This window comes from Mya arenaria, chromosome 14, assembly GCF_026914265.1.
Source record: "Mya arenaria isolate MELC-2E11 chromosome 14, ASM2691426v1".
Taxonomy (NCBI): domain Eukaryota; kingdom Metazoa; phylum Mollusca; class Bivalvia; order Myida; family Myidae; genus Mya; species Mya arenaria.
In genome coordinates, this window is record NC_069135.1 from 39,527,548 (window position 1) to 39,549,945 (window position 22,398).

A 22,398-nucleotide genomic window follows, 5' to 3' on the forward strand; every position below is an offset into this window, starting at 1 on the left:
ACAAATTGTGAAAATGCCAGCAAACGAGGCAGTGAACAACAGCTTAATAGACCAGATTTCAATATTGTTTTAACTATATGTTTCTTCATAAAATCACGACATTAAATACCGGTTGAGGAAATTTTCGTGGTGCGGTGATTCTTCTAGTTAAAACTAACGTCATATATGCTGTGTATTTGTGTTCATGCGCTTTCGCGCTCTCCCGTGTGCGTGCGTGCATGCGCGCTTGCGCGTGTGTTTGTGTGTTTGTGTTGGAGGTAATGCATATGTTCAATACGCTTAAATAGCAAGTTTATGATTGCCATAAAAGTCAGTTTTCCTACATTCCTTTTCACATCCTTTGGGAGCATTAGATATGGCAAAGCATTTAGTTCTGTGACGTTGATGGTGTTGAACCTGTCAATGAAAATATCCTGCTTTTATTAATTTAGATTTATTCTGTGCTTGCAAAGAATCACCTAACCGGAACGGCTTTTTTGCATACCGAACATGTGTTTCCGGTGATGTGTCCAGTGCTGGGAAAAAGCGTCTTACAACCCCTATGTAAGATGAGTCACGCGCAAACAACGTGCCACTTTTTATTTCTTTTATTGTATAGTTTATGAAAATCATTTCACGCCATCCCAATACGACCCTCGGGTACGCTGCTTGGCCGGTAGCTCGGCAAGCCTCGTTACCCGTGCCGGAATACACATGCAAGATACTTATAGTATTGTCAGTTTTTTTTTCATATAAATATTACTAACAATAATTTGCTGAACAATCAAAAAAGTATCCCTTTTATGCTTCTTCAAACATTTCTAGATTATGTAAAATCACAGACGTACACAAGCAAACGTACAGATAGATCACACGCGCATAAAAGGGTTTCATATTTACATATAAACCAAATATACTTTTATTTTCAATTATAAAAAAATAAGCAATTACAATTTGCAGGAAAAATAACATAAATTTACATATAACCTAAACAGGAATGAGCTGAATATTACTTTACGCCAGACAATTTCGATATTCTCCAGTTTTCCCGTTTATTTGTGAAATTCTGTTTTTAATGGTCACCAGGCAGGGGATATATCTAAACCCTGATGACCTATAAAACATGTATTTTGATATGTTTTATGCAAATATAATGCATTCCATTTCGTCGATATAATGTTATAATAATAAGCTTGTGTTTTGCAGACACACAGTTAAACGTCGCCCATACCCGAAAATATCAACATAAGTATACATAATATATGACTATATAGACAAGATTAAAGTCTTTTAGAAGGTAATTCAGTTTCATAATGTTAGTAACAACAGCATCGTCGTTTCCAAATACATCCATTTATACCTAATCGTCTCTAAAGGAATATAAAAGCTTGTTAATAGAATATATATATCATTGCATTTCGCAAGTTCACATCACAGGTTCTTGGTGCCAGTTGTAGCCTACCCATAACAAATAAGTTTTAAGAGTTATACGTTTCATTCCCCTGTTTTGTCTTTCTCACACGGTCAGCAATATAACGTCGTTTCTTTATAAGTTAATATTACTCTATTTCCAGAAAAACGAGAATAACAACAGGTTTACATTGCAGAGTCCTGGTGTGCGTTTTAGCTTATTTAAGACAATTTAGTTTCAAGATCTGCTCTTCTCCGGTCTTTCTCACACGGCCTTTCACCACAAGTTCCGTCCCTCCAAATATGAATGTTATATCGGTATTAAGCTCAGAGAGAGGCATGTCCCGGGGCAGCTCTAGAATCAGCTTACCGAGCAGCTCACAGCCGGGGTCGGTCACGTACACGGGGTTCTCGGTTGTCGTCCGGAAGATTGCTATGGATGTCCTGTATGCTAGAGGTATGTAACCCTTGGTTATTTTGTGGTCAATGGGAACATCCTTGTTTACACGAACGAACACATCGAAACATTTAAACACACGCCATTTCCCGTCTTCATCGAAGTATTTTTTGTCGTCACTGTGAATTTTCTCATCATAAATCATTTTCACCTCAACTCCGTACGTGTATTTCATGACCCTTGATGTGATGATTGTTGGATTATGTCCAAACCTGACGGCCCCTTTCAGCACGGCGAGACCCGCCTCAGCAGGGACAATCAGACGCTTGTCTGGGATATCAGCCCTCAGCCTCTCCTGGACGTACGTGCTCTCTCCAAAACCACCAACCAGCACAATTGTCTGCACCGCCCTCAACTTGGGCTCCTTGAGAAGGCTCTTCACGTGACCAATAATATCATCTATAGGACCGTCAAACCAAGAACGAATGATGTCAGGCTCAACTCGCAACTTGTCTCCTTTCACAACGACTGACTCACCATATCCAAGGCTGTCTAACCTCTGCTCTAGATTCTGGCCTGTCAGCTCTTTGGAAAGCTTCTTAGCGGTTGAAGATATTTTGAACGTAAATTTGCCTGTCATCTTTTTGTTTAAAGTAATTTTCTTTGTTTCAAAGTCCCTGATAACGTCAAAATAATCGGCCATGTCCTCGGTCTTTAGTGCAGTTATAGCATTCTCTCCAAAAATGTTTTCTAAGAATTTGAGATAGTTTGCGTCAACATAGATGCCACCCCATGGTCCACCGGTCGGCTGATGTATTTCCTTCAGAGTGCCGTCCTGGTTCTTCTCATGGATAGAAATGTCTGCGGTGCCACCTAAAATAGAACATTCCATTATTATTTTTAGTAGTAGTAGTAGTAGTAGTAGTAGTAGAAGTAGTAGTAGTAGTAGTAGTAGTAGTAGTAGTAGTAGTAGTAGTAGTAGTAGTAGTAGTAGTAGTAGTAGTAGTAGTAGTAGTAGTAGTAGTAGTAGTAGTAGTAGTAGTAGGGCCACACTATGCTTTATTAATAAGAAATGTATGGGAAATACCAAAGAAATACCTAGCTAGACCACTGACTAAATATATGTTAGTGAGGTAGAGAAGAGGGAGGAGCAATGCTCTTTTTTGATGTATAACGAAATAAAGTGCTGCAAATCATTTGGATTGTTATTAATGAGATACCAAAAGCTGGAACTCTTTTAGCAAATGTTGATATTTGCTCAAATATTGTCTTAGAAGCCCACAACTGTCATAGTAGCGTCCAAAACGCTAATAAGCACTTAATAACAGCGTTTTTGTTGCGTGACTGGTTGATTGGCATTATCACTTGATGGAATTATTGTATTGTTAATACGCCATAATATCGACAAGTTTTGTTGAAGTCCTGGAGGATCAGAGGTTGATGTTCTATTTTCGTCTTGACTTTACCGTCTTGGGATCGAATCCCATTAAATCCAGTATACTTTTATATACTATAACTATAATTTTTTATCTGCAATTTCGATATCACAGAGTAAAATGATGATGAAACAAGCATTTTCAGTGAAAAAATATCCCCCGCCAACGATGGCTTGTTTGTGCTTGATGGCTTGTTTGTGCTTGAAGGTTAAAAAAATCTCAGAAAGAATAAGATAAGCACATTGGTTTATCCCTTTCCGAGCCAAATTATAAAATATCGACCGGGACTACTTTATGATAATTTTTTTTAACGAAATAAATCAGAGGGTAATTAAATAAAACTGTCTTTTCCGAAACTGCTTACTCGGAAACATCAATCATTGCAAAATTATACAGTATAAGATAAGACGCCACCTTTAAAAGCGGCGTCTTATCTGGAACTGCACTTTTTTCAACAGCATAGGTATGCGGTGAATGGGTTAAAAATCGATATTACAAAACTAAGGGTAGCCGTAGAAATTCACCGAAGAAGTTCATTGCAGGATGTTGGTTCATATAACATTCAAGTTTCATTAAAATCTAGCAGCTAGTTACTGAGAAACGGCTGCAAACAATGATTTTTTAATAAATCAAGGGCAATAACTCTAAGGAAAATTGACCAATCCAAAAGAAAAATAGACAGGCATCATCACAGTATGTTGTTTCTTATTTATTCCAAGTGTCATAAAATTCTACCAGCTAGTTGCATAGAAAAGGCTGCAAACATGGATCTTTTAATAAATCAAGGGCAAATAACTCATATAGAAATTACACAATCCAAAATATAAATAACCAGGCATCATCCCAGTATAGTAATTCATATTTATTTTAAGTTTCATGAAATTCTGCCAGCTAGTGACTGAGAAATGGCTGTGAATGTGCATTTTTCAAAAAATCAAGGCCAATAACTCCAAGGACAATTGACCAATCGAATATTTTTGGACGGGCATCATTCCAGTAAAGTGGTTCATATTTATTTTAAGTTTCATGAAATTCTACCGGCTAGTTACTGAGAAAACGCAGGTGACGGACGGACGGACAGAAGGAAGGACGGACGGAAGGAAAGACGGACGGACAACGCCATTTCAATATCCCCCTCCCTATTTCATAGGCGGGGGATAATAAGTGTTTTAGATGCATAACCGGGAAAATTATCTTTGGTCCAAAACATTAACGTTTACTGCGTCAATCATAATTGTCTTGTTAACTCCAGCAGTTTAATATAATTTCGCTTTCAAATGAAATGTTTATGAAAAAAACAGTGTAAGTATGATTAATTAAAACAAATAATCCAAAAACTTCTTAGTTTAAAAATGCAAATCATTATTATACATGTATAAGGTAACATATAATTTATGATATTCAGAAAGTCACGTGATATGCAAACACGTTGTGTGCGCTAAATTTAGATTATGCTTTCGGGGTTGTTTTATTTTGTAATTGCAATAAAAGCATTTCTTTATCATTATTGGGAATGTAAAAATGTCTAAGAAAAGTCATTTGGATATACATAAAAATAATATGTTTACATCACTTATACTTTAAATTGTAAATAGTATACCTAACAACATGTGTCCCTTGATCTGTTTATCAGTATATTGTAATAACTATCCAGTGTTTTGACGTCATTGCCACGGAAATAATGTGTCACTGTGATTTGTTACTAAATAAAATTGTTGTTTCACTGTTTCAAAGAGTGAAATTATAGTTTGAGTTTTGAGCTGTTTCCAAATAAAGTCCGCTCTCTCTTCCAAATCAAAAGCGCTGGGACACGATTTCAACGGCATCATTTCCGAAATTAAGTTACTTGCGCATACGCTGTTTTGGATAAACTACAATTTAACTTCATTGTATATAAACTGCACGTAGTAAAGCTGTCAACTGTGATTTTTGTTAAATCCGGACACATATAAGATTCTCTGGTTATATTTGTAATCCTTTCTACTAAAACGTATGCAAATCTAATGCATCTTTCTATTTCACTTGTCGGATATGTACTTTCAAATTATTACCTTTTTATCTTTGTGATGATTTAAACGATATTCATGATTAAACTTAAAGGACTTCATTTTATTCATTTCAACATACGAAGTGAGACATGTCAAAATATAGATTTGCAGCCATATCGTATTTAGAGACCTGGCTGGACAAATCAGTTATAGACTCGGAAATACAAATTCAATGATACAATGTAATCAGAAAGGACCGGAACAGACAAGGTGGTGGAGATGCTTATACTTTAACGAAGATCTGGCGTTCACCAAAAGACGGGACCTAGAAAAGAATCTTGAAGCATTTTGGGCTGATATTTTATCACCAAAAACCAAACCTATCTTAAACGGGTCATGTTACAGACCACCTAAACAAACAGATTTTGTTGATATTTTTGAAAATGTTTTATCTATGGTAAGAAATGACACAGAATGGTACATCCTTGGTGATTTTAACATATTTATTTTTTTTTGCAAACAAATCAGCTCTTTTTAAAAGGTTTGAACAAGTTCTAAATATCTTTAATCTAAAACAGATCATAAATGACCCTTCTTGAATCTCAGAGTCCTCCTCTTCTGTGTTAGATCACATTTTATGTAGCCATCAATACAAGATTGTTCAGTATGGTACTCTTCCGATAGGTCTCAGTGATCATTTGACTGTATTTTGTACGCGTAAAACCCAGAAAGGGACGTATAATATGCATAAGAATGTTGTTATAAGATCTTTGAAACATTACACTGTAGATCATTTTATTCACAAACTTAAACTTTGCGATTGGTCAAACATGTTTATTGCAAAACATGTAAAAGATTCATAGCTATCTTTTAAAGAAATATTTCTGTCAGTTTTGAACACTGTTGCTCCTGTTAAGGAAGTCAGACTAAAACAAAGAAGTGAATCATGGTTATATTCTAACTTTCTGGAACTCATCAGTCAAAGAGATGCTTTTTATTTTAAAATTTAAAAAATACAAACAGAAGGAGATGTTATATATATATATATATATAGCTTTTACAGAAACCTTGTTCAGAAAGAAGTAATTAAGGCCAAATCAGAATATATATCGAACAAGCTGGAAGAAAATAAAAATGATCCAAAAAAGCTGTGGTCAGATTTAAAAAAATCCTGGATATATTAGTAAAAGTAAATCTTCTCCAAATATTGTTTTGAACATTGAACATTGATGATGAAAATTGTTTGAACCATGCAAGGTTGCAAATCACTTTAATACTTTTTTACTGTAGCCTAAATTTTAATAAAAAAAAACTACCTTTGCCCTTGAATTTGTTTAACTATGAGTCTGAATGTTTTAAACGATTTTATAAAGATAGAAATCCTGACTCTGTTAGTGAAGATTACATTTACAAGGAACTATGTTAACTGAATTGTTAAAAAAGCACAGGGTTAGATAACATTCCTGCAAGATTTTTAAAAGATGCTGCACCATTTTTAAAGATACCAGTAACATTTCTGATAAACAGCTCTATCACAAGTAATATTGTACCATCTGAATTAAAAAATGCTAAAGTTAAACCATTGTTTAACAACAACAGTTCTGATGTTTCAAACTATCGACCTGTAAGCATACTATGTATGGTTTCAAAAATCTTTGAAAGAGTTGTATACAACCAACTAGAATCTTTTCTTGTTAAACATGGATTATATTATACGAACTTCAGAGTGGTTTCAGATGTAACTATTCAACTGACTCCAGCCTAATTCATTTGACACACCATATAAAACAACAAAATTACAACGGTCTATATACAGAATGATTATGCTGGGTCTTCAAAAGGCGTTTGATACCGTAGATCACAAAATTTTATGTCAGAAGTTTAAAGAAATTGGTGTGGATTCAATTGAGTGGTTTCAATCATATTTATATGGACGTAAACAAATTGTCAATGTAAATAATACAACGTCTGAATTCATGAACATCTCTTGGACCGTTGCTGTTTTTATGCTATGTCAATAATATAAGTATAAGCATCAGTGAAAAATGTAATTTAATATTATATGCAGATGATAGTGCTATCCTTTTATCACACAAAGATCCGCCTGTTATTAGTAATTAACTCGGCAAGGAACTTGAAAACTGTAGTAAGTGGTTAGTTGACAACAAACTGTCTTTGCATCTTGGAAAAACAGAATGTATTTTGTTTGGGTCTAAAAGGAAACTAACAAAAGTTGATAGCTTCAATGTTAACTGCAATGGCCATATCATAAAACCTAAACAATCTGTTAAATATCTTGGAAGTATATGGACAATGATTTCAGTGCTGTATCCATTGTTAACAATATTGTCAGTAAAGTTAATTCTAGGTCAAAACATTTATATAGACAAAATCGTTTTTTAGATATGATTCTAAGAAGATTGTTATGTTACTCATTAATACAATGTCATTTTGACTCTGCATCGACATCTCGGTACAGTGGTATATCTAAACAATTCAAGAACAGATTACAGGTCACTCAGAACAAAGTTGTCAGATTTATTTATGGCTATGATTGTAGAACTTCCCTGAAAGCCTCCGCTTTCAGTGATCTTTGATTGCTTAATAAAGAAAATAGGATAAAGCAACTACGACTAAACCATATACATAAAATCTTTAAAAGCAAATGCCCATGATACTTACACAGGCTGACAGTTTTATATTAAATACTTTCTTTTATCAAGCAATCCAGGACTGGAACAGTCTTCCAATAAAGTTAAAAGAATTGAAAAATAAGATTACTTTTACAAAAGAAGTGAAATCACATCTCATTGTTGGTATGAAATGTGCAGAAATGGAAGAATTCCTATTTTATTAATTGTTATTCATTTAATTATACATATCAGTTCTAAGATTTTTGTAATATTATGCTAATGTGTAATATGGTTTTAACAGTCGGATGCATAATAACTGTAAAAGAAGTTCGATCTCAAACATTTAATCATTCTTTAACTGATCAAGAGTACATGCATGTTATTGTTGTAAAAGAAAACCTAATTTAAACAGCTTACAACTGAGATCTTGGCAAACAAATTATATTTGTCCAATGGACCCCTTTGGAAATAAGTTTAATGGGTTATCCTTTGTTATATATTTGTCACATTGAATTAAATCTTTTTTAACGCACGTATGAATCCAAAGCATTCTAATGATGTTGTGCTTTAGTATAGATACTATCACTTATACTTTGTTAATCAGTCTGTGTTATAACGTTATGAGATATTTGGTTTGTTACTATGACATATATATATATATATATATATATATATATATATATATATATATATATATATATATATATATATATATATATATATATATATATATATATATATATGCACAAATAAATCTATCTGTCTATCTATTTCTATCTTAAAATGTACCAGTTTCCTTACTGTGTTGAGGCAGCAGCCGACTTTAATGTCACAATTGACCATGTGATTGATTCCCGATCAAACAATAACATTAAAAGAAAACGCATCTATATGCAAAGGACACTTCGTGTTAACGTTTTATTGATTTTATAAACCAACTATGACAAAAGAATGCTTTTCAATAAAGTTTAAATTTTGTTTAAAAAAATAAAACTATTCATTGTTGTTTCTTACGAAATCCTGTATAACCGAGAATACACACTCTACACTGAACAAATTTCTAAACGTCCACTTTATAAAAATCTTTTTTATGAGAACTGCTTAAGTATCGACTTGAAGTTTGAAACTAGTTATGCTTAGTTCTCTATCGATTTTTATTAAAAAAATCACACCTTACTGTCGAGTTTAACCATGCGAGATGAAAGGTGCGATTTCCGATTTTGGCACGAGAATCACGAGGAATATAAAGTTATAGCTTAATTTCATCTTAACGCAATACACGTTAAATTTCCAACTTGAAGAACCGAAAAAAGGCTAAAATGACAATTGAAGAGCGGGTCACGGCCGTCGGCATAATTGATGCAGGTACCCAGAATCGGCAGGTATGACCAATTTGTAAATTAATAAATACTTTATAATGTTGGAAATATTATTGAAAGTGTACTGTAATAACTAATGACGCAATATAATATTTATATTTTAGGTTGCGCGACTGTTCAAAGGGCGACATCGTGTATCCGTCAGCTGTGAATTTTTTTTAGAAGAACCAGGAGTGTTGCTAACATACGCCGAAGGCCCAAAGGCAGAGATACAACTCGTCACCAAGATAGGTATATGGTTCTTTCTCACCTATGCAACCGTTTCACTCTGGCAACGTCAACGGCAAGGGGAACCATTGGCATGCACAACCGGCCAATTAACCGTCCGCGCCCGTCGATCACAGAAGGTTACTGTCCTTTATGCGGGGCACATAGCAGCACGGTTAGCATAGGAGAGACGGAATCTACGGTTAACTAGAGCTGCCTCGGCGTATGTCTTTTTTGTAGATGAAACCAGATTAATTGAAGCTCGTTGGGTCAGGCGAGCGCACCCGCATTTACCGACGGAGGGGAGAGCGAAACAAGGAATGTTATCTGATAAACACAAATCAGTTCGGCGGTGGTTCGATGATGGTCTGGGCAGGAATTTCAATTCACACAAATACTCCAATTGTCCCTATCCATGATTATTTAAACGTAGTGAGGTATCAGAACATTATTCATCCTTTATTGAGATCTAGATTTTCCGGCAATAGGCCCAGATCTGAATCCGATAGAAAATGTGTGGCACTTGCTTAACAGGAAAGTTGGGCCTTGTCCCAACAACTCAATGCCGACAAACTCAGGCGTGATATTCGTCGGATGTGGGACATTATTCCACAGAACTACATGCACAGATATGTAGTTTCAATGAGGTCAAGGTACAATCTAGTTAATGCTGCAAATATTTGACATACAATCTACTAAAATTAATATAACTTTGACATTGTTATTTGAAATGAATTATTTATTCTGATCAAATGAAATTCAATAACACTGTTTGCAATAAAATGCGTAGAACGTGGAACGTAGAACGTAGAAATTTTGCTAAGTTTAGATAACTAAGTGTGCTTATAATCTCAACAGGTATTATCGCATCTAAAGATGACTTAAAATCTTTAAACAGCTTATTTGGAAACAAAATCAAGTGGCGTCACAGTGACAGTGCACATGAAACCTATAACTCGTTAGTTAGTTAGTAGGAAATTTATTTGCATTGGAAGTAGATTTAAGTCAACTATTATTATGTTTCATGAAGTATATTTTCATCATGCATCATCCAATCACGGAAAATGATGGCGATAACTTGCATCGTCGAATTTAGACAGGATCAGTAAAGTGAAACCGTACTTCTATTTTGGACATTATATAAATGAGTCCCCCCTAAACTAGATGAGATTAGGTAGAGCTTTTGCAGGACTATTAATTCCACATCGTGAGTGTGATGAGTGTGTCATAATACTTTTCTGTTTATTCACTTAATTACAGTACAAAATATGAAAAACACTGTTTAATAGGAAGAAACAATATATATATTGATGTACATATTCTTTGTGTTACTTACAATCCTTAACTAAGAATGCTTAATATCAACACTGTGATTAGATTATTCATTGAGCTCATGCCAATGCCATAACTATCCCCAGTACATAGAAAGGCTATACTCAATACAATATCTGAGTTAAAATAAGTATACTCAGTACATAACCATTGCAAATTAAAACAAGAAATTATCAAATGTTACTAAGATGTTCTTAAAATACTTTGAAACAGAGAAATTTGACTTAAAAAATTGAAACTCGTCGATTCAGAATTTTGTTATTTGACTTGTACAAGCCAAATTATTAAAATAGTTTTTTTTTAAACCTGCCTTCGCCCGTGAGTTATCAACTTTACCACATGTTTACTACTGTTTTAAAGCCAGGCATCACATTCGTGTTGGTGTTTGAACACCTGTACATGTCTTTACTCGATATACTGATACTTAATTGTGTCAAACATTTTATTTACAACAAAAACAGGTAAACCCTAATCCGTTCCTGTGACAATGGCATTGTTTACGTTTCATTTGGGCACTGACACCAGTTTTTCAAACTCGAATTTTGTCTTTCTAGAGAGAACAAAGTGCATATTTATGAAAACATTATTTTTCAATAAATTTTCAGAATTCCGGCATAGTTTGGAATTATAAGTTGTTTTTTTTGATTTTTTAAAAAAGGAATTCGAGTTTGAAAATCCGGTGCCAGTGCATTTGGGCTACTACATCCGGTGTATGGTGATCCACCGTGAGCATATTTATTGATAATACTCAGGAGTGTTGAACGTAGTTGCTTTCTTATTACAAGCCCTCTATATTGGAGTTATTTGGCCATCCGCCAAGCCATTGCAACATTACGCATTTGGGCATAAGGCAACTTGTCAGGAAAATCTTTACATGTTACAGTACATAGATATTGATCGATGTCATTTGTGTAAGGGACGCATAATTCAGTTTAATTCAGTTTCAGAAGAGCTTTTCAGCCTGTTAAGCAGAAATCATAATTTTTTTTGCACGAACAAAATTACATTGTTATTGCTGCGGTATAACTGTTCAGTCTGGATGTGCTGAGACAATGATAGAGTGATAGAAGTTTGGACTGGTGAAATCATTAGCTTTACATATTGGTTCGACCGCATTGAATTGTGTTGACTGCTGAAACTAAAGTCACCAATTTTTTACGGCCGTCTCGCTATAAACACTAAGACAATATGGCTTAGTGTGTCACGGAATAGGCACAGCCACGGAAGTCTTGACAAAAAGGAATGTACTTAGAATGTAAGCGATAGTAATAGGATCGCAAAATGACTTAAGGTCTGCGGTAAAAAAATATGAAAAAAGGTAGAAATGCTGACAACAAATAATGAAAATAAAAGAAAAATGCATCAACCCATAAGTATAAAATTTAAACATTAAAGAGTGGTGTAGGTGACTAAGTTTGTATCGAATTATAGAAAAGAGATTACAAGCCGCCGTTCATTTCTTTCATTTAAGAATGAAACTACACTCAAACCTGGTCGGACGGTCACCTGTATTAAGCGGTAACCGGTATAATACGGCCACTTCAAATTCCTCCCGTACGTTTTTACAATATAAAGTACTTGCATAAAGTGATCATCTGTCTAACACTGACGCGGTCAGTAATAGCTGATCCCATAAAGCCATTTTGTCTATAACTAAATGCCACTAATTCCTTGCATTCTCATTCATCAGAGGCTTGATAATGAAAATACTAACCTCTGATTCAATTGTAGCAAAATCAAGTGCAAACTATAAATATATCATTTTCCTGATATCATCGTCGACCAGTCAAAACACTCGTTAGATTAAGCATACCTAACATGGATGCACTGTTTTGTCGATAGTTTTTCATTTTTTCATTTATTTTGTAAAGTTAATTTGAGCACTCTGGTTTGATACGAATATAAGTTTTCATAGCAAATATCTTTTGCAGCGATTTACATTTGAAACACAAGGCATTCAGGTTCTTATTTTCAAAATGGACAATCTTGAATGAAGCACCGTGTAATAGACGATGTCACACGCCTCAACACGGCCCTTATTAATAGGCATGGTTCTTTAGTGGATCAGTTTTTGGACAGACACACAAGAAGGAACAAGTGAAATTTGACATCAGTGAGACCATTGCAGACTACGGATTGAGACGTAACCAGAAGTAGTGTGTGCTATGTATAAGTATTGCTTCATATTCTTTCTATGCTGCACAATTATAAATTTGTATGGATTAATAAAGGATTTTAATCAACAATGAAAACAATTATCTTTAAATGGCATATTTATTATAATAGGACAGTTGGGGTTGTAGTTATGTAAGAAGTCGTTCATTGTGTTGCTTGATCTTGTCATATCTGTTAGACCCAGTGATAAAAATAACATTTATTCCAGATTTGTTCATAGCATGTTGTTATTTATATAAATAAATATTTATTTTTTGTACTTCTTGATGAAAGAGTAAGTATTTTATGATAATATAACTAAGCCCAAACAGGTAAAGAAAATGTAATCAGCTAGTAACAGCGACATGATAATCAAATACTTGATCCATATTAAGCACTAAATAACTAAATTGATCAAATATTTGATCCTTTTTAACTGTTATCGAAAGGTGTTGAGATAATATTTGTCATATATTTAAAGCTTATACAGTTTACTACTTTATGTAAATAGATAGTTTTGAATACTGTATAAATTTAATACATGTACTTTCTATGTATTTAGTGAAAACTAGTTTTTGTTTTTGCTTTTTTGTTTTTGCTTTATCCTTCCTTTGATTGTATGCTTAAACATACAGTGTTTTTACATAATGATATTGTTAAAGATTATATTAAGTGTAGTTACAACTATTATAGATTACTGATAAGGTACTATGACACAGCCTTCACTTATGTCTAATTTATCATTGTGTTCCCACAACTGCCGTGGGCTAAACAATACTAAATAACGCCCTGATATATTTAATATACTTGAAGAAAAAAAGTTGATATAGCCTGTATTCAGGAAACATATTTTACAAATGAACTTGAGACAATGATATATTCTGAATGGAACGGAGATGACGATTTAGTAGTGCTTAATCCAACGTTAGAGGAGTAGTTATTTTTATTAAAAATAACTTAAATGTAAAAATTATAGATGTATTAAAAAATAATTGTGGAAATTTTCTTCTTCTTGAATTATTGTACAATGACGTGCCTTTCCTGTTAGCCAATATATATAAACCAAATAAAGACTGTCCTGATTGTTTGAATATGATATTTTATTTTGATAAATTCGATACATTTTAAACATTGATAAGTATATGATTTGTGAAGATTATAATCTAGTACCTAATTTGGAATTAGACTACAAAAATTATAGATCGATAAACTACCATTATAAAGCTCGAAAAAACCTTGTTAAACATTATCGCTGATAGATACTTGTTAGATACTTACAACGAATTGTCATATACATGGAGAAGACTAAGCACGTCCAGGGCTTGATCTTTTTTTATTACACATAATATGATGAATTATGTTAGAAAGTGTGATACAGATATTTGCTACAAATCTTATCATTCAATTGTTGTTATAGATTTATGTTTTTCAAAAACTTACCACGGCAAGGGCCTTTGGAAATTTAATAACCTTTTTATCTCAAATGTATTATTTAGAATGTGTAAAAATAAAAAAGGAGATTATTTTACAATATTGTGTTCCAGTATATGATTGTAATGCTGTATTAGAAATGGACAGATCAGAAATACAATTAGTATACAATTAGTAATAAATGATGAATTTATTTCTAGAAACTATGTTAATTGAAATTAGAGGTAAAGCTATATCATATACTTGTTATGAATCAAAGGAGAGAAATAGACAAGAGGAAACTTTGGTGCATCATATTTTAGAATTAAAAAAAAATATTTCAGATATTTATAAAGATCACCTACTTGTTCTAGAGACAGAGCTTAGTGAATTAAGAAACAATAAACTAAAAGGATTTGGAAACGACTAGGGTAAATTGGATATAAAATGGAGAAAAGGCTTCTACTTATCTTCGCAATTTAAAAAAAAAGAACTATAGCTCATAAGCATATACCATTTATTAAAAAAGTTGATGGTTCTTATATTTTGGAAGAAGCCTATACTTTTTATGATAATCTCTATAAGGAAAACTTATCATGTGACTTCGATATACAACTTGATATTAATAATTGTAACAATAATGATCTTAACAAGCAGCAGTCAAACTCTTTAGAGGGACAATTAACATATGAAGAGGTTGCAGATACTGTCAAACAAATGAAAAATGATAAAAGTATATGTGTGCATACAGCAACAGTTTTTGAAGGATTGGAGACCTATTACTCTTTTAAATGTTATTTACAAGATAGTTTCAGGAAATAAAGCCAACATATTGAAAAATGGTTTGGATACCTTAGATTCAAAAGATCAAACAGGATTCACAAAAGGTCAAAATATAAGTGAAAACACAAGGTTGTATGATATTATGAGAACATGCAATGAAGACCATTCCTGGCCAAGTGATGCTGATTGATTTAGAAAAGGAGTTTGATTCCATATCTTTTAACTGTATTGAAAAAACTTTGTCACTGTTAAAGTTTGGTGATATGTTTAAAAAATGGAAATGATTTTTTATGTATAATATTGAGGTTGCGATCCAATTAAATGGACACCTTTCGGCGTTTTTAAAGATAGGTAGAGAATGTAAACAAGGGGACCCTATTTTGTCCATATTTGTTCATTTTATGTTCCGAAATTCTGGCAATTATCATAAGAAACAACCAAACTGTAAAGGGTATTGTAATTGATGGTGAGGAGTATAAGATCTCGCAATTGGCTGATGATACATCTCTTCTGATGGATGGTACTGAGGAAACAGTGAAAATGGTGGTAGATTTGTTGTATCATTTTTCGCAAAAACAGGGCTTAAAGTTAATTTTGATAAGAACAAATTAGTTTGTATAGGACAACTAAAATACTCATAACGATACATTGAAACAAAAATTAAATTATCAGGGGGCGATACTATATTCAAATTGCTAAGGTTACATTTTGATGTAGATTTAAATCAAATGGGTGAGATAAATTTTGATGAAAAAATGTTAAAAGTTAAAAACAGTATCTCATATTGGAAAAAAGGATACTTACACCAATTGACAGGCTAACGGTAGTTAAGTCAATTTTACAACCATTATTTACACACCTTTTCATTCGTTTACCTTATCCAACAAATGATTTTGTTTAAGGGCTAAATGATTTATTTATTGAGTTTGTGTGGAATGGAAAAGCATAAATTAAGAGTATCATCTCCAAAAAAGATTTTCCAGAAGGTGGTATTAATATGATTGATGTTACAAGTTATATGTATAGCTTAAAGTTAAAATGGATAAGAATATATATATATATATGTACATTGAATGGTAGTTGTAAATGTTTCAATAAATGTCTGTATTATTTGATGTAAGTTAAATGTTGAATTCTGGTAAGAGATTTTGTCAACTCATTTGTCAAAATATGTCAAACACATTTTGGAAAAATGTAGTAAATGCATATATGATATATATACTAGATAGTTTTTGTATAGACAATGTTAATCAATTTATGCATGCATGCCATTATTTTATTACCACAATTTTGTTAATGGAAACTATATTCAATTTATTCATACCCTATACAATAAGGGATTACGTTGTGTGAAAGGTGTTTTTGATGCGCATGGAAATCTGTATAGCCTGATGGAAATTGAAGAAATAATTGATAAGAAGATCATTTTCGTACACTATAATGGATTAATTTCTACAATTTAGGTCTATATGAGGCGTTCTAATATTATGCTCAACGTTTTAGAATGTAGTAACCCATATATGAACACTTTTATTAACCCAATTTTGACAAAATATTTTTTTTACAGATTTCTTAGCAAAATCATTGTTGATAATAATGAAATTCTCACAAGTCAACACAAATGGCCGTTACAATATGAAATTACTAAAACAAAGAACGGGTTCATAAAAATCCGTAATAACAAAATAATGGTTTGACGTTAAAACACAAGTTTCAACGAGTGACAAAGCTAGCTATTGTACAATTTGCTGTAGTAAAGCATAATACTTGAAAAAACTTTTAAAACACTTGGCAATGTAAAAGGAAATTTAAGCATAAGCATGTGCATTTTGCTGATGGATAGTTTAGCAATTGAATTTATCTCAAATTTAAAATAATCCGTGTTGATAGATATACTACAAATGTGAAATTAAAATTTAAGTAATGTTCTGGTATATTATATCATGGAATAAATATTAAAGCTTGAAGACAATCATATACAGTGCATGCTATGTCATGGACATTGTATTTTCTTTAGCCAAGAACACATGTGAATGGTTATTTGTTTACAGAGTAATCTATTAAATATTTTTTTTTAAATTTGGACAATGTAGACACCAAAACACAGTGAAAAACATAGGAATGAATACTAATGTACACAGGTAAGTGTTGACTATGAATACAAAGTGTAATTGAACAAAACATACAAGTACTCAATCCAGAGTGCCAACGTATGAGCTTATTTATCGGATAGTTCACCCATGTCGTCCACTGAGAAAGACATATCGGTATTGGTGGGTGTTATTGGAATGGGAGTTGTTGGTGGGGTATTCAAAAACACTTTCCATATCCTCGAGATAGTCAGATGCTCCATACTTTATCTTTGTACGATTCAAACGTGATTAAAATTTATATCGATGGGAACAATCAGTTGCTTAGCGGCAGTAACTAGCAAAATCAGTTAACTTCGCCTCACCATACCTTTTTTTTGATGACAGAAACCTACATTTTTTCACTCGACATTGCTGCTTAACACCGCAACCTGTTTGCGTTTTTAGCAACTAGTATAGATAAATCTACATGTTTGTGACGTTTTATGAAGATAACACGTGTGTTGTCTTATCAGTGGAAATATCATTTTGTTATAATTGTTTTGTTTTACCTATTATTTTAATTGAATACAAACGGTGTCAATTTGGTACATAATGTGGACATTCATGTTAGCATGATGTCTATTAGCGGCTGTTTGAATGTGATGCCATAAAATAATAAACTTTAATTGGAAACATAGAAATTGAAGGTGACGAAATGAAACTAAATTTGATATTAGATATCATGATAAAAACATAAAAAATAAAAGAATTAAACAAAAGAATATTCCACCTGCAGCAGTATTCAAACCCTAGGTTGGTTGCAGTCAGAGACCATAATGATTACATCATTAAAGACACATATATAGATATGGATATAACATAGAAACAGCATTTAAAATTGTGGCGTAATTTATCAAAATTTAAATTGTTATTGTTATTTTTTAGGAGTGTTTGATCAAAGCTATAATTTTTATTTTCTGCCATTTATTTCTTTAATCGTAAATATAATCAACTTGACTATCAAAAAGAGTCACCCACTGCCATATTTTCTGTATTTGACACAAGCACATTCATAACTTAAATCTGAATCTATGTTAGTTCATCATGTTATTATCTCACACAACATTGCCTCTATGTGTTTTTCTTAACTCACCTCCTAGATCAATGACCATATACTGAGTTCCAGCTCCGGCCAGCGCAGCCCTTGTGTCAACATCGAGTGTCTCACACCAGATCGAGGCAGCTTCCGGCTCAAGTGCAAGTGTTACTCGGGTTCCATCGAGACCAGCCTAGATTGTTCAAGCGACATTAATAACAACTATTTATAAGAAAATTAAGAATGATTCAACTACTATGGGGTTTTATCTTACACAACTGTTACAGTAAATACTAATAATTAATAGTCAAATAATGCCCAGATAGTCTATTTATGCTTTATTGTCCTGGTATAATTGTCATACCTCTTCGGCAGCCGTTCTCATTAACTCCTTTGCATTGTCATCCCAAATGGCGGGCACCGTGATGACGTAGGAAATTTCTTCCTCTAGCAAAATATCCGTCTGGTTTTCTACCGCCTTCAGGAGATGTTCGTGTAGAAACTTGATCGCCATGGCGAAAATTGGTAGAGCTTCATGAGAGTTGCCTTCAATGTCCTCCACCGTTGTGTCTCTTAAAAGCACCTGCAATAAAGAATCTTGCTAGTATTGCAATAATTTCATAAGTTTGAGACACTTATTATGATGTAAGGGCATTTTAAATACCTGCAATTATATGCGCTTATGGAAATGGGTTTGTTAATATTCATTTTAAGCTGCACTCTCACAGTTTTAACGTTTTGACAACTTTTTTTTAATTTTTTTGTCTTGGAACGAGCCAATTTTTGCGAAAATCCACGGAAGCCAGTTATTTTAGACTGCTGATTAAAATTAGATAGCAGAGTTTTATAATAGGTTTTAAAATTAATGTTTTATGCATTTTTCTTCAACCGTCAGAAACGGTTTAACCCATAAAATAGTAATTTTCAAACAGAAATATGCAATCTGGTCTTCAACAATCTTTTATCATTGGCTTGCAGATATTTACGCAAAACCTTGCTCCTTTCCAAGACAAAAAATAAAAACAAATGTAAAAATGGTAAATCCTTGAGAATGCAGATTTAAGGTATTTAAGCTTTTTAGTTTCTGCATCGTCGGCATTGACAAGATCGCTGTTAGTATGCCTAAAAATCCGTAACACCAGAGGTTAAACTTGTTAAGCATGGACTTTTTGTTATTGCGTATGAAGGTTGCAACGTTTGGCGTTGGGTTTTCGAGCTATGAATTAATCAAGTTGCAACACAACATAAATCGTTGTTCATTGTCAACATTATAATGTCATCTGACATCGTTAAGTATATTCGTACGCATGGTATACGAATTACATTCGGCAATGAAAGGATATAGTGAAAGCACACACATACGATTTTTCGTCGATGGCGCACACTTTTTGTCGACGATAAAGATAATAACGCCGATAGGACACACTTTTTCGACAACATCGACGGGGGCACTAGTTTTGGGCGACGGAGACGGCTACAACACATACATGTTCACAAGCTTAGGAGATCAAGACGCACACTTTTCGGCGATTGGGAAGTAATAATACCTTGACCGCGACGGGAGCGGAAGCAACGTACACTGGCATTCATATTTTTACGACAGCGAAGTATTTACAATGCTAAAAAATGATTGTGTGTGACAAAGGTGCATTCTTTGTAGATACGGGTTGACGCAAATTGTCTTATTGAGTCTTATTGCAATGGATTTGCAAACTACAGTCCACCCAAACCGCCGACTTAAAAATATTTCGGTAAGGCTTTGCAAAAATTGAATTGGAAAGACTAATTGAAGATTCTTGAATGTACAATCCCCCTACACACGTCGAATGAATAATTTTCTGGTCAAGTTTTTGCGGAAATTGACTGGAAACCTTTGTTTCTGACTTTCTATCATAGGAAAAGATTTGAATTGGGATTGGTTTCATGTGCCCTTTACCAACAAGCCACTTGCTCTAGCTGTTTTCTCTCTCTATTTTGCAAGTTGAAGATTTTCAACCATGCCGCAGCGTTTCGATGTTGCTGCACCTTTCAACAACTTGCTAGCGCACTTGTAATAGTTTCGAAATATGTTGTAGTTTACATAACGCTGTTTAAAACAATATGCCTCTTTCCAACATTTCGAGTTTAATGTTTCAAGTACCTTGTTTTGTAAAACCATTTTAAAACGCCGGAACAATCTCCATCCTTCGTGTTGGTCATCTTCTGCTTTACTCGCATAGCTGTCTTCAGCTTCAAAGCCAAACGAGTCAAACTCGCCCTCTGGATTTAGAAGCACGCTTGTTGACGTCTTCAGTGAAATAAGTCGTCCTGTCGCTCTTGAACTCCAAGTCTGGTTGGTCTGCACTTTGAGCGGGTCATTCATGAAGGAAAACGCATAACCGCTGTATGTTGTCCCAAAGTCGAACGCAGCAACGAGGAGAGTGGAATACTTTTTTTCTTTTTCTACCACAACCAATGGATTGTAGCCAAACTTGACAGCCCCTTTCAGCACGGCGAGCTCCGCATCTGCACTGAGAATCAGACGTTTGTCTGGGAACGCAGCCCTCAGTCTGTCATGAACGTATGGGCTACCACCGAAACCACCAACAAGCACGATTGTCTGCACAGCTCTCAACTTGCGTTTCTTGAGAAGACTCTTTATTTGACCAATAAGACTGTCTATAGGACCGTCAAACCAAGTACGGACGATGTCAGATTCAACTCGCAACTTGTCATCACCTTTCACAATAACTGACTCACCAAATCCAAGGCTGCATATCCTCTGCTCTAGATTCTGTCCTGTGAACTTCTTGGAAAGCTTTCTAATGTTTGAAGATATTCTGAACGTAATTTTTCCTGTTGTATTTTTGCTAAAGGTACGTTTCTTTGTTTCAAATTCCCTAATAACATCAAAGAAGTCGGCTCTTTCCTCTGTCTTAAGTGCAGTTATAGCCTTCTCTCCAAAAATGTGTTCCAAGAATTTGAGATAGTTGGCGTCAACATAGATGCCACCCCATGGTCCACCGGTCGGCTGATGTATTTCCTTCAGAGTGCCGGTCCCTTTCTTCTCCCGGAAAGAAATAACGGCGGTGCCACCTAAAAAGGCATATATTTTATTATTAGTTTTACAATTGAATGATTAATTTGCATTCAAGTGAAATTATACCAAAAAAAACACGTATAATCATAATAATTATCAACAATTAAGTGTTTACATAAGATTTACAGCAAAGGTATTGTTCTTATAATAGCCCAAACGCGTAGCACAAAATGCCAAATTATAAAATACAGGCAGTTATAAAATTATGAACGTTCTTCTTTAAATAAATACAAAATAAGTACTTCATTTTTACTCAAACTAAGTTAGACAATAATTTGTTTCTTTAAAGGGAAATATGATATGTGTATACGGAATGCCGGTATGGTTTTCGCCTATGTGTTGACCTGAAACGCGATACTCGAAAGAACGATGATGAAAACGCGAAATCACAAAACAACGAGTGTGAAAACGCGACAGTACGATGATGAAAACGCGACAGTACGATAACGAACAAGCGTTGATACGACAGTACAATGATGATAATGCAATAAACTAACGTGTTTTAACCCTCAAACTGTCGCGTTTTTACCATCGTAGTTTCGTGTTTTCGCGTTTTCAACATCGTAGTATCGTACTGTCGTGTTTTCATCATCATACTATCGCTTTTTTCATCATCGTACTATCGCGTTTTTATCATCGTGCTGTCACACGCATTTTCAACATCGTACTGTCGTGTATTCATTATCGTACTATCGCCTTCCGACGCCCATGCCCAAAGAAGAATTTGCCCTCCATGTGACAAAATGTCGATGCAGGGGTGCGTTTTATAGCATTTTTACGATCCGCCATTTACGTAAATATACGATCATAAGAACGACCAACTAAATGACAATTACAAAGGCGTTTAAGAAACGTCTCGTAAACACTCCAGTCGTTTGAAAACAAAACTAACAATAGCGCAGCGTTTAAGCCAATGACATATCCTGAAGAAAAATGACGCCACGTCATATAAACCTGATAAGAGCACCTGTCTTTTTTTGTAATGATTACTCTACTACGATTTCTACTGCTTCTGCTACTGCTTCTGACACTACCACATCCAA

At 33.9% G+C, this 22,398-nt stretch overlaps 1 protein-coding gene across 2 annotated transcripts in view; it reads right to left on the bottom strand.

Moving 5' to 3' along the window:
* Positions 1–564: 564 nt before the first annotated feature.
* The window catches only part of LOC128217842 (heat shock 70 kDa protein 12B-like), a 34,380-nt gene continuing 12,546 nt past the window's right edge, over positions 565–22,398 (bottom strand). For both annotated transcript variants that reach the window (XM_052925248.1, XM_052925249.1), the window contains exons 5-8: positions 20,417–21,351; positions 18,641–18,859; positions 18,334–18,469; positions 565–2,659 (exon numbers count right to left, since the gene is read on the bottom strand). In XM_052925248.1, coding sequence (XP_052781208.1) covers positions 1,608–2,659; positions 18,334–18,469; positions 18,641–18,859; positions 20,417–21,351 — 2,342 coding nt within the window. In that variant the 3' untranslated portion in view covers positions 565–1,607. The remainder of the gene's footprint in view (positions 2,660–18,333; positions 18,470–18,640; positions 18,860–20,416; positions 21,352–22,398) is intronic.